General features: G+C 40.4%; 1 protein-coding gene across 1 annotated transcript in view; it reads right to left on the reverse strand.

Annotated features, from left to right (window-relative positions):
* The window catches only part of FGF5 (fibroblast growth factor 5), a 19,998-nt gene extending 8,706 nt beyond the window's left edge, over positions 1-11,292 (reverse strand). The window contains exons 1-2 of the mRNA XM_003790055.2: positions 10,775-11,292; positions 3,271-3,374 (exon numbers count right to left, since the gene is read on the reverse strand). Of these exons, the coding sequence (XP_003790103.1) occupies positions 3,271-3,374; positions 10,775-11,132 (462 nt within the window). The 5' untranslated portion in view covers positions 11,133-11,292. The remainder of the gene's footprint in view (positions 1-3,270; positions 3,375-10,774) is intronic.
* Between the last annotated feature and the right edge of the window lie 1,814 nt (positions 11,293-13,106).

The raw sequence follows: 13,106 nt of genomic DNA on the forward strand, positions 1-13,106 counted from the left end.
TTCATTTTTATATGTACTACGAAACTATTAAGTCATGCACTTATTCCTATAAAATGACAGTTGAAAACAATTTAATTGGTTCCAAACAAAATTTTACATCTTCTTTTCAGCTTTTACTCACCAAGCACTACAGCACTTAAAGGGAAAATTCTAAGGGGATATAGTTCAAGTTCAATCACTTGCTAACTGTGTAACCTTGGGAGAATAATTTAACATCTCTCAGACTCTTTCCTCACCTCATTATTTAATGAGGTAATAATGTAAGTGCAAGAGCTATTTTAAAACTATGAAATTGCATTATCTCTGCCTGGTAACTAATTTTTAATACTCTGATTGCTAGAATAAAAACCACACTGAAAATCTACAATTATCCATGACTGTTTCTCAGTACAGTGAGAGATTACTTTCCTCATAATTATAAATATCTTACATTTTTTGTTTACATTTACTGTGTACCTAGAAACCAAAAGGTATTCTTGAAATCTGCAGGTACTTTCTTTTAAGAGATGAGGGCTCACTCTGTCACCCAGATGGAGCGCAGTGGCACAAGCACAGATCATTGCAACCTCCAACTCCCAGGCTCAAGTGGCCTTTCTGGCTCAACCTCCCAAGCAGCTAGGACTACAGGCACACACTACCACAACGGCCTAATTTTTGAATTTTTGTGTATAGACAAAGTCTAACTGTAGTGCCCAGGCTGAACTCCTGGCCTCACAATGGTAAATTCTTTAAATGTCTTTGCACAATTATTAATTTAAAACAACTCAAAAATTACACAGCTAATCCAAACTATATGAGTTTTTAGCCTTTCTGGTGATGATATCAAAATCAAAACTAAATCAAACATCATATATAAAGGTACAAGAATAATTTCCCAACATGTTTAACTAGAAAGAGATGGGCACAAAACTGATCATTGTAGGCATTAACACTATTTCTAAATTCAACTTCTTGAAAAATAAATCACTTTATAATTTAATTAGGTTTTCACCTAAAGAAAAAGGTAATAACACAAGCTCAGATAAAAGAAAGTAGACTTAGACAACTGGTTTAAAAAGATTTTGCGTAATCGTAGGGCTTAATTTTTTATCTGCAGTTCAGCTCAAAGTCATCAGAATGACTTTTATATCAAAGAGCTTCGGTGAGTGACAAGAGCAAGGCTTGCTTTGTCCTGTTTAAAAGTCATCATTCCATGAAATAACTTTAGCCTGCCAAGATGAGAAAGAATAACAGATGCTGTTTTTGCATTATCTGCATTATTTCGGCCAGCCATCCTTAGACATTTGGGTCAGATTTCTAGAAATTTGTTACTTGCATTTGACAGAGGAATCATGTATCTTAACCTCTCAGCCTGACCTTTCTAATTGGCATCCATTTGTAATACACCACTTTCTGTGGCAATTATCCCTGGTCCAAGTTTAGTCTATTTTTGTGCATTCACTAGGGAATAAATCAGATCATTTTCAACCAAGATTCAAAAGATTTTTCACCCAAAGCCAACCAATAAGAGAAAATTTCTTTACATACATTATGTTTTATTGTGGTGGTTAGATTTTTCAAGATGTTTCAATCTTTTACAAATTTAAAATGGACAGGGGAAAAGTTGTTCTGTTCTGATGTGTTTACTCATTGTTTTCTGCCTTGTATAATAGATTTTTGAAAATTAAATATTTTAATAAAATAAGTTGTCCTACTTTTTCACGGTAATGAGGAATTTTGTCCTTTAAAATACATAAGTGAAAGCATTCAAAGCTCAGTTCCTCTTATGAGTACTGTATTATAGCTTATTAGAATATAGAAACCAGCTCAGAAAATGAAATAGGTACATCATTTTATAGTTTTTAAAATTGGTAATTAAAGACTTTCACAAAGTTTTCCATCCATCTTAATAGACCGATATTTTAATAATTTACTATGTTTATAGTATCCTCTGAGTGTTACCATGTAAGAACAGGCAATATTTACAAAGCATTTACAATGTACTGAATATGATTCTAAACACTTTCTATGTGTTATATCACTTAATACTCAAAAAATTATAGAAATTGCTCAAACTATACCGCCTCTTACAAAAGGTTTTAACAAATCATTTTGTTAAAGTTGTCAAAGAAAGGAAAATTGTAACAGTCTGAGCTATCCAACCAAGTAGAATCCTCACTGAAGTCTGTAGAGGTTTATAAAATAAAAGTCATAAATAAGAAGTTTCCATCGCCTGTACCCAATGGAAACTTCCTGCATAATTTGAAAAGTGGAAAGGTGATATTTCAATCATTTATCTAATGAGAACTAAAAGGAATAAGGATCAAAGAACTAATGTTAAAGAATAATTACTTTTTTAAATGACAAAGTGTGAAGAAACTTAGCACACCCCAGAAAAGGCATAAATCACTCTTAAGTGCTGTCTAAACATACTTGTACAAAAGAATCTATAAGAGGGGAAACTAAGCTAGATGTCTCTTATTATCTTAAAATGTTTTAATATTTCCCAGATACTGGGCATTTTCATAACAAAGATAAAATATAAGTAACTTATCAATTGATTACAAAATGTGTAAGAAGTCTAAGGAAAATTTTAAAAGTACAAAATTAGTCTTCATAGTATAACAAAGCCATTTTTTTTTTTTTTGCAGTATTTGGCCAGGGCTGGGTTTGAACCCATCACCTCTGGCATATGGGGCCGGCGCCCGACCCCTTTGAGCCACAGGTGCCGTCCAACAAAGCCATTTTTTGATGTGACAAAATACAAGATAAGACTTTTTCAAATTTATCAAATTTCTCTGAGAAGGTCAGAATTTTCTAATTACTGGTTTCTTCCCTCCTTAAATGTTAATGTGAAAATATGTTAACATTATTACTGAAGTCCAATTTTTGACACCATGGGTAGCTTGTAAAATTTAGTTAGAACCTCATCTACTAAATATCCACATGATCACCATAAACGTGTAAATTTAAAATGTTATATATCATTGGCCTCATACTTCATATTTGGGCTACTTCTAAGAAATACATGATGGAGGCCACTTTAAGGGTGCTGTTTCCAAATAAACTTACCCTTAAAACTTTTTAGAGACTCTATAATATCTTTCCAAGCAAACAAAATACTTAAATGAAACAGAAAATTCTCTTGGTTACATATACATATAACTTCATACAAAAAATTTACTTTGGGGGCATGTTGTCTATTTCATCTACCAATTTGGAAAATAATTTTGTTTTACAAATGTCAAATCTCCATAACACCTTCAACAAATATAAAGTAGTTCTACTTACACTTGCATGGAGTTTTCCTTTTTTTGACATCGCTAAAAATTTGTTGCTGAAAACTCCTCGTATTCCTACAATCCCCTGAGACACAGCAAATATTTCCAAAATACCTAGGATGACAGAAATCCCAAAATAAAACACAGACTCTTCTATATATCATTGTGAAGAAGTAAATTCCTACATAGATTCTTTCCATCCTTTATTACTATGATTTTAAACATAACTTAGTAGTAACATCCTTTTTTCAGTGATATTCACTATGCCAAAAGGCGGCTGGCGTTCAAGTGTTTATTTAAAATTGTTATTCTTAGACTCAAAAATTTGACTCTGCTTCAACAATTTTTCTTTGTTGACAAATGACAAGTTGTTTTTAATAAATGACGTTGGACAAGAGAATCTTTCCAAGTTCTAAAGCAATTAAAAAGATTTTTTTCTGAATTTTTGCAAAATAATTCTCATCCATTGTTTCTCTGCATGAGCTAGTACACTACCTTTAATACAAAAGCACAAAAAATCTGTACTCAAGACTAGAATAAACTATTTGAAAGCTCAGAAAATAATACCTATTTACATAAAGTAAATCCCTCTTCTCTAATCATAATGATTCTAGTAGTAGTTACAAATAAATACATACCCTATTCAATTTCTTAGCAAGTAGCTCATCTAAAGACCACATATAATAAGAAGCTGAAAGCCCTGGAAATAACGTGAGATTATTGATTCAATGAAGTGTTTAGTGGATTATGCTTTGGGACATCTCACATGTTTTGAATTATTTCCTGAAACAAAATGTAATGAGGTATTTATTTTATTATGGTTTATATTTTGTATTTCATAGTTAGCAAGTCAATGTCCCTCTTTCTCCTGCAGTAATACAAAATCCACCTCCACTAGGTCAAGAGAATCACAGTTCATAGAGGATTGTAAATTCACACCCTGTGTATAACTGGAAAGCCTGCTTGTTTATCATAAATTCATATACACTGTCGTATGAACATGAGAGAAGCATGTTTTTGTTAGTTGATTACACAAAATTGCAAAGCAGAAGCAGAATCATGTAGTCCACTCCAGCTATCTAGGAAGGAATAAAAGAAGGAAGAAACGAAAGAAGGAGAGAAGGGAGGGAGGAAAAGGAACAGTTCAACATTTAAATCTATAATATTCCGAGCATCTATACCACTTCAGGTATCTCAGTAGGACTCTGCTGAATAAAGAAATTCACCAGATTTTCTTAAAACAGCAATCTCTCTCTGAAGTATTTGAAGTACATATAATATTATTCAATTCACCAAAAAGAAATATTTTATAAATAAGTACACATGAGCAACTTTATTGAGTATTTCCATTGCTTAATGTGAGCTAACATCTGTGATTGCAGTAAATCGTGCTATGTATTTAACTTGGTTTCTTAAAAATACTTGATCAAAAAGTTCATAGGGGAAAGAAGATGAATGAATAACACTTTAAAAAGTACTGGAAATAGTCTTAATCCTAGAATTAAAAAAAAAAAACATATTTCTGGTAAACTTCAGCTAACAATTAATTAATTAAAAAACAAAATCCCAAAATTAAAAACAGAAAGAAAATACTTTTTCTTTTAGAAGAAAGTTGCTAAAGAGGCTGGTGTCTCATAAATCCTTTCATTCGAAATGTTTTCAAAATGCTGTTTGATGTTGATAATTTTTATTATAAAAAATTATTTGAATATGATACACACCCAAAGGTTTAAAAGCATTATTAGTTTATCAAATAGTATCACAGCATTGTGAATGCTTTGTAAAGTTAAATACACTACACAGGTATAATAGGTTATAATATTATTACTAATGCAAGACTATGACATCTGATACGAAGTTATATTTCCATCAGAATTCCATAGTATGGAGAATAGCATTAATGCTTTTAAATATTTGGGAGATGGGAACATGATGGTGAAAACACTGTTAACATGTATGTACAAAAACATAAAAAAGAGAGCAGGAGAAATTGTCCATTTGTGGAATGATGGATACATAAAGGTGATACAGAGTTGGTTGGAGAGGAGACTTGGTTGTCTTCAAGGCTTTCCCCCAATTTACTCAAGTTCCACATTGTTAGAGGTATTTTATTCCATTCTCTGGAAAATTATCTGGCTTTATAAAGGCAAGTCTACTGTATATTAATGAAAAAATACATACATGGTAGTAAGTATAAGATTCTCATAAGTATATGTTTTTGCATACTAACTTTTAAGATATTAAAATGAAAGGGCTTTATAAATATCTATTTAATATATGTTTCTTGCTTTGCCTAAGAAAACTTAGTTTCTGACCACTAACATATCCTATTTTTTAAGAAAGATCCACTTGGATTCCTTTAACTTCGATCTCAACACACTGCACACTCTGTATATGTTCTGCACAATTTGCATTGCAATTAATTTTTTAAAAGATGAAATAACATATGTGAGAATGTCATTATTTTATTACATATTGCATCGTTTCCTTTCTTATAAGTTCCGGGATAAAAATGATACATTGTCTGAGAACAAAAGGATTTTGTAACTTTAAAAGCTTAAAAGATACATTATCTATAATCTCAATGCATTTAATATGAGTAAGAGAGCAGGAGAAAGAAAAGGTGAAATTAGATGAAAGAAACAGAATTTGGGTACTGATCTTCTAAATCTTAATGCAATGACAGCCTAATATTGGGAACACTGTTAAGGTTATAATTTCTGAAGTAAGGTCAGCAGTGATGTCACAGGGTCTTGTCTTCTAGATTGTTAGAGCACAAGCCTCACAATTCAACTTCCTGCCCTCCTCCAAGGGCCCACAAGCCTATTGATTTTACTATCATAAATCTCAACAATTCATTCTGAATTCTACAGAATATTTTAAACCCATGCACATTAAATCATGCATATAATCCCAAAAAACCTTTCTCTAACATAGATTTTATTTTTTATTCCAGTCATTTCCTGACCTTTTTTCATTAGCAGTCAGTGATATTAAGTTTGATAAAAACTTACAGTTCACTTTATGGATGCCAAGAGAGTATCCCTAAGCAAAATTGTGGAAGGCTACATTTGTCTCACAGATCATAGATACTTCGTGATCATTTGCTACTGTTACTCTCCCCACCTCTCTTTCCTCTCCTCAGGACCCTCCAAGAGTGCACAGGTATGAGCCTGAGTTTTAGCACACTTCTGCTCCTGTGGTCCTCTCCTGCTTGAGGGGGAAAGGGAGATGGCTCCGTGTAAATTAATTCACATTAATATGCTAATGACAGTGTGTTATTTTTCTTTAAAATGTTCACATTTAAGAAGAACAAAAGAAGAAGGCAATGCTTAACAGAAGAAATTATTCTCTCTTGGTAGAATTTCAGGGTTGACATTTAGGTTAAAGGAAGCAAATGTTTCTTGGTGCCTCTTAGATTATATATTCACTATTTAATCCACTTACTAGGAGGCTAGTTATGCATTAAGACATAAATTTACTTTATTAGGAAAACATATGTGTAGTTTTTTGACTCAGTTCTCTACAGATTTTTTAACAGGATTTCATTGATGGCAGTTGATAAAATTATATTAATTTATCCCTTTCCCCTCTTAGTGAATAAAATAGAGAAAAAACACAGATACTCCATGTAGTCAGGAGCTTTCAACAACCCATTTTAAAATTATCGAAAAAAATATTTTAAAAGTGGAGTTTCTCTCCTAGCATCCATACCATAACAAATATGCTGTGCCAATTTATCAAATCAGAATCCTGAAATATCTAGTTTAACAGTCTTCACTGATTAAATTAGTCACAATTTTTTTTTTCTTACATTTGACTTTTTTTCTACACAGTAGATATAAATTCTGGTTTATCTAGGCTTGGGGGACTAATGGTCCAATGTGATGCCAAAATTGGTAGTAAATTCAGTTTTTTAAAAAAGCTGTAGTATTGGGGGCAGTACCTGTGGCTCAAAGGAGTAGGGCGCAGGCCCCATATACCAGAGGTGGTGGGTTCTAACCCAGCCCTGGCCAAAAACTGCAAAAAAAAAAAAAAAAAAAAAAATTAAAAAAGCTGTAGTATTGATAGTCCTATTAGCCAAAATATGTGATTGAAATTTTCATATTTTATGTGAAGCATTTGATTTTCTGTAGCTATAGTCTTATGCTTTTCCTCCCTAAATTGACAATTACCTGATTGCTTATGCTTCAATGGCCCAATAGAAGTCAACAAATAGAAGTATTATATTGAAACTGAACTTGAAAGCATATAAATCAATGCAAACCCTCTGTTTCTAGACAATTATTGTTTCTTATCTGTCTTATATAATTCATCTTTCGTAATCTTCCAATATTTTTTTCATAATAAGGGCTTAGTAATGAGCTTGATTCCACTTTCTGTCTTTAAAACTTGGAATAACTATTACATAGAAGAAGCTAAGATTATATTAACTGATGCATCTAACCTAAACAAATTATTGGGAACCAAAATCTGGTCAGAGTATAACTGAAACGAGAAAATCTTCACAATTAAGTAATTGTAAAACACATATATTCATCCATTCTCTCAGATAACTATTACAGATTATTGAGCATTAAAGCACCTGTTGGAATGTGGCCTCACGGTAGAGCTTTGGCTCTGCCTTGAAGTCGCTGGCTTCTCCCAGGAAGACTGTTCTCTCACTGTTGACTTACAGACAACAGAAATAGAGGAGGAGGTAGAACTGATATGTCTTCTATGGTCTTTGATCCATCTCTCTCAGCCTCTCTTGTTAGAAAAATGTTTCCTCACATGCTCTAAGCAACAGTCCAGAGCTAACACTTTCATTGACATGAGTGTCAGGGAAATGTCAAGTGCTGCCTTCAAAGAGGTAAATGACCAACTGCAATCAGCAGGCTTCTGTTTCTCTCTCATGGCTATGGAAGAGCAGAGACCCATTTCAAATTTCCTAATTGTACTCTAGCCTACTAAACACAAGACATACTATAAATTCTTTACGGATCAATGGTACCAAAATTGTATGCAGTCTTGGACACTCCGAATATCACAAAGCAGATAACTACTGTGATTTGGAATATTTAAATTACACCTTCCTCTGTAGAAAAAAAAAATCTATGAAAGGTTAAACAAACAAATAAAACTAACATACAAGTAACCAAAATAGCATGCTTAGTGAGGTGGCAATCCTGTATTGGGGGCATGAGTGAACGCCAAGGAGGTGAAGGAACACAAATCATGAGACAGACGTACAGACTCAACTTTAGAAGGCTGTCGGAAAAAGGAATGAATCAGGAAAAAGTTAAGTTGCCTTTAGGTGCTACTGAGGAACTATCTGGGTTCTCTTACAGATATCTTTCAGCATGGATGTGAAAATAAAATACGTTTTGGAAATAATGGATAGCAGTCAATGTCTTCTTCAGTTGTGTGCATTTAAAAAAAAAAGAATCTGTTCTCAGTTTCCAACCTTTGCTTTTCTGCAACTTCGAATCTAGCAAGGCCTAAGCTGCAAAAATATTTGTTTCTTGCAGTGTCCTTGAAGAGAAAGGGAGTAAATATTTGAGAATGACCCTTCCTTTCAGAGATCTGTAGCACACCAACACCCACCCCAGACACATTCTCTTAGCCCCCTGGGCTGCACCCTGCTGCCTGTTAATTTGGGGTCTTTCCTGGGGCACACAGAAGTTATCTTCTGTTGGTACTGATTTCCTGGCTGAACTACAGGAACAGGACAGGGAAGGTCTTCTTGTAAGAGAAAGAAGGAAAGATTGCTGGGGGTGGGGAATAAGCTCTGATGCTTGATGGAGAAAATGAGAAGGTCAAGTGGAAAAACTGAAATAAGACACAACGCCTGCTACTCTGGAAAGCTTAGAAAATTCCCTGTCACCCCAACAGACCTGCCCTTTATCACAAAAAGGTGGGCAGTTATCTGATAAGAGTGAATAAACTTTAAAACATGGAAATAGGCTCCTCTAAGGAGAGTGTGAGAGGCCGTGGGAGTCACTGGAGTGGGGAAAGGGGGGTCTCTCTTCTGCTGGGTAATCCCGGCCACCTCACCAGCGTGCTGGAACCCAGTAGCCAGAAAGACTAGACGGGCACCAGCGGCAGGCACGGACCTGCTCTTCTCCCAGCAGGAATCACCAGTTTCTCCACAGTAGGCCCCCTCAAGACCTGGGGTAAGGTTTGCCAGCAGACCACCTCCCCAACGCGCGCACCTCCAACCATGTACCAGAGACGGCTGACAGATTGTCAGCCCCCAAGTGGCCTTAAGCTCCTTTGGAGCCTGTGCAGGAAGGAGCCCAGGGGACCCTGGAGACGCTGGTCTCCAACGGACTTACTCCAAGCCAACTAATTTACAACTGGGAGTCCCTGGCTCACACTGAGGACAAAGTGACTGTGCGTAGCGCTATTCCCTGGTCAGGCTTCCGCTCTCCCTGGGCGTCTCAGAGGCCCAGGCTGTGGTTGAATCCAGTGGATCAACCTCCAGTGAAACAGCGAGCTGGCTGTGGTGAGGAAAAGCCCCGCAGAAGTCGCCTCAGTCCTGCACACAGCCCCAGATCAGCTTTGCCCCCACCTGCCTAGAGGCAGCGAGGAGAACCAGAGGAGCAGCGGTGACGATCTGGAGAAGTGGATGGAAGTGAAGAGAGAGAAGGTGGGAGAGGAGACGACGCAGAGAGAGCTAAAGAGAAAACTCGGAGAGAAAATTTAAAACTTGTTTGTTTTTTTTAAAGGTCCTCCAAAATTTGCACACATACTGAATTAAACCTTCTCTCTGTTTTTTCTAAAATAAAGGACTTTCCGGTAATTGTGCTCGGACACCCCAGGCTGGCCACTATTCTCATCAAGTGCTGTCATGGTCTCAACAGACTAACTTGCTAAAGCTCGCTGGTTAAGGATTTCAATGTTCATCACGTCTCCCTCGCTAAACGTGTCCGGTGTTCCAGATCACACTCTTCTTCCGAGCAGGAATGACTGGTCTCTCTTCCAATCCACACACACATGCCACAGGCATATGATATATGAATAGGTACACACGCAAGTGCATGGCGTACATATATGGGCACATATACATATGCAATATTAATTCAACGTTTATGGAAGTAGTTGCAGGGGAAAGTATTGGAAATTTGATTCTAATAAGAAAACAGCTTCAATTATGGACAAGGAGAGGGCTTGCACTTTGATGCCTAACAAAAAAATGCCAGCCTGGTTCTTACGGAGAAGGTAAACAGCAATTGGACCAGGAGAAGGAAGATTTTTGTTTTTCTCTGAGCATTGCTGGAAGCTCGTCTTTGGGGCTAAGACAAAGTGGAAACAGGGTGCTAATCTGGGCGCCAGCCTCTAGGTCACTACCCCTCAGGAATCGCCATTCCCCGTGCTCAGGAGAGGGGCGTGCGCCACGGAGATCGCATCTTCGCCCAACCCGCCCGCCCGGTTGTTTCCAGGACCAGCTGGGTCCCAGAGGCCAGGGCTCAGGAAGGTGCGCCCTTGACCCGGGGATACGGCTGTCCCTCCCAGGAGAGCGAGCAACTTACTTAATTTGTTGGCTTCGTGGGAGCCGTTGACTTTGCCATCCGGGTAGATCTGCAGATGGAACCCGATGCCCACTCTGCAGTACAGGCTGCCGGTGCGGCGCCCCGAGGGGCTCCACTGGAAACTGCTCTGCTCCAAGCCGCTTCCCGGGCTGCCCAGAGAAGCCGCGGGGGAGGAGGAGGCAGAGGAGGAGGAAGACGTCGTGCCGCCGCTGCTCCGCCGGCTGCTGGAACCTCCGGGGTTCGTATCGGGGGCAGCTGGTCCGGGTTGCCCTCTGGGGGCGAGGCGCTTCTCCCCGTGAGCCCAGGCGCTGAGGATCAGGTGGCTGAACGAGAGGAGGAGAAGGAAGGACAAGCTCATTCTTCCAGCCGCGGGGGTCCTAAGCGCATCTTGTAGGGCTGGTTCCGGGCTCCGTAGCCCCCGCGCGGCTGCGTGTCTCTGGCGCTGCCCCCCTCGCCCCGCCGGGTGGACATAGCCTCGAGGCGGAGAGAGGGAAGAGGGGGGAGGGCAAGAGGCCACCCGAGCGGATCTCTGAGCTGGCACCGGGATATTTATAACGCCGGAGATCTGGCCGCTCCGTGCGCGAAGCTTCCCCTCACCCGCCGCTTTGTGTACTCTCCGGCCGGTGCGGGGAGGGAGCACGGCGGTCCCGGGGGCGGGGGTGTGGAGGAGGGAGGAGATGGGAGAGGGCGAGTGGGAGGAGAGGCCGGGCGGGGAGACTGCACCGACGCCGCGCGCCCACTCCAGGGCGCGCACCCCGGCGGGTCCCACGCGCCTCCCGGCCGCCCCCTCCCCCGACCCGAGCCAGCGCCGCGCAGAATTCCGTCCTCCAGGGGCAGCGGCGGGAACCGAGGGGCTGAAACGGGTTCTAGTCCCCTCCCGCCCCTTCGGCACACTCGCGTCCGGGTAACGCACTCTTTCCTACCTAGCGCCAGATTTCCAGGGTCCCTTTGCTGTGCCCTGCAGACCCGCAATCACATCTCCTCCCCCCGGGACCTTTCGGGAACCGCGTCCGGCCAGGAGATCCCCCTGCTTCAAGTGCTTTCCGCCGCGGAAAACCAAACCCGGATTCGCAGCCCAACTTGGGAAGCTTTGGTGTGCGGCGGTGGGGGAGAAGACTGGCTCGGCTGCCGAGACTGACTTGTTACAGAGCTGAGGGATGTTGGGTTTAGAGTTTAGAAAGCCTCCCGGGGTCTCCGAGCCACGACCCCGACAGCTCTCCTGTTGGGAACTCTCCGTATGCCGAATCTGCTTTTCCTTCTGGGGAGCCCTGGGTCTGTGTTCGTGTGGGTGAGCGCACACGCACACCCGCGTCGGGACCCGGGCAAAAGGGAACCGGGCTGGGCACCGGCGCTTGTGACTACTGGCCAGTTGTCCTCTCCCGCCCCAGGATCCCCTTGGCAGGAAGGATTAGCTAAGGGCTCAGCTCGCATCAGCTTACTCAGAGCTGCCACTGACTGTAGGACCGACCCCATGAATGATTAATGACGCCCGCGCTGCCTCTCAACCTCAGGAAACCTGAGAGCCGAGAATTTGCTTGGATGCGATGCCCCCGACTGTTATTTATCTGAGAAATACACCTGACTTGCATTCTTGGAATATTTCTGTCTGAAAACATATTTGAAGCTTTAAACTTAGCTCTGATACATTATTCATTGGTTATTTTAATGAAAAGGCCGTGATATTGACTGATAAGGTCAATTCACATAAGCCAAGGTTGATTCTAAGATACGTATGGCCTTATCCATTATTAAGTACCCACTTAAGACTTCCTTTCTAGTAATGAAAAGCATATAAAACAAATGTAGATTTTCAGGATTGGAAATTTTCTACGGCCAGACTATTTAACATCAGGGTGGCTGTAAAACAGAAAGTCGCCTGGACACCGTGGTCAAGGCGCTGTGGGGAAAAAGCAACTCATACGTGGATGTACCGAACAGCTCCTGCGCCCCTCGCACACAGCGTGAGGTTCCCTCCCCACTGTTCCTCGACGCTGTATTCTTGTGGCTTAACAAGGGTGGGCAAGCAGGTGACAAGGCAACCCAGGAAGTGGACATTGTCACAGGGTCCCTCAAAATGGTTCATTTGACTGAAGTCACTTTTTCCCCAGGTGAATGTGGGATGCTGCACCTGGGGACAGTGCCTTCTGCAGACGATGCCCGGGTGTAGGACAGGGCTGTTGGGGAGTAAGCCACCTTGGTGTTGCTGGACACCATCTTATGTGGCACAGTCTAGAGCCCATGTCTAAGTGACACAACTCCAGGGCTTGTTTCCCCCTCCCCTGGTGAGGGGTGCACTGGAAAGAGCAGGAGAGTGGCTCCTGCCCCCCATGCC

Source organism: Otolemur garnettii, unplaced genomic scaffold (genome assembly GCF_000181295.1).
Source record: "Otolemur garnettii isolate 467f Iridium unplaced genomic scaffold, OtoGar3 scaffold00039, whole genome shotgun sequence".
In the NCBI taxonomy this organism is placed as follows: Eukaryota; Metazoa; Chordata; class Mammalia; order Primates; family Galagidae; genus Otolemur; species Otolemur garnettii.